General features: G+C 57.9%; 1 protein-coding gene across 1 annotated transcript in view; it reads right to left on the bottom strand.

Annotated features, from left to right (window-relative positions):
* The window catches only part of POU4F1 (POU class 4 homeobox 1), a 1,952-nt gene that overhangs the window by 954 nt on the left and 611 nt on the right, over nt 1–387 (bottom strand). Inside the window, exon 2 of the mRNA XM_006139972.2 lies at nt 19–72. Coding sequence (XP_006140034.1) covers nt 19–72 — 54 coding nt within the window. The remainder of the gene's footprint in view (nt 1–18; nt 73–387) is intronic.

The following is a 387-nucleotide window of genomic DNA, read 5'->3' as shown; positions in this document are numbered from 1 at the left end:
GCCCCCGCCGCCCGGCGCCTGGCCCCGCCCCAGCAGCGTCTCGTCCAGGCTGGCGAAGAGGTTGCTCTGCAGCTGCAGGCGACACAAACCAAACCAAAAAAACCACAAAACCAAAAAAGCAAAAACAAAAACAACAACAAAACACAAGCCGGAAAGCACAGCATGCAAAGGGCAAGCACAAAGCAACCAAAATAACAACAACGGGGTGGGGGCCGTGGAAAGCGGGAACGACAGAATGAGGGACACATTGGGGGCCAGGCAGAGGGACAGGTGGGAGGGACGGGAGCATGGAGAGGGGGGCCAAAGCAGGGGAAAAAGGGAAGAGGGGAAAAGAGGGGACACGGGAACACATTCCGGGAACGGGCGTGGGAGACGAAAAGGGAAAGA

This window comes from Tupaia chinensis, unplaced genomic scaffold, assembly GCF_000334495.1.
Source record: "Tupaia chinensis unplaced genomic scaffold, TupChi_1.0 Scaffold000013_1, whole genome shotgun sequence".
NCBI lineage: Eukaryota > Metazoa > Chordata > Mammalia > Scandentia > Tupaiidae > Tupaia > Tupaia belangeri.
Note: the sequence above shows the minus strand (reverse complement) of the source record. Positions and strands in the feature narration are given on the sequence as shown.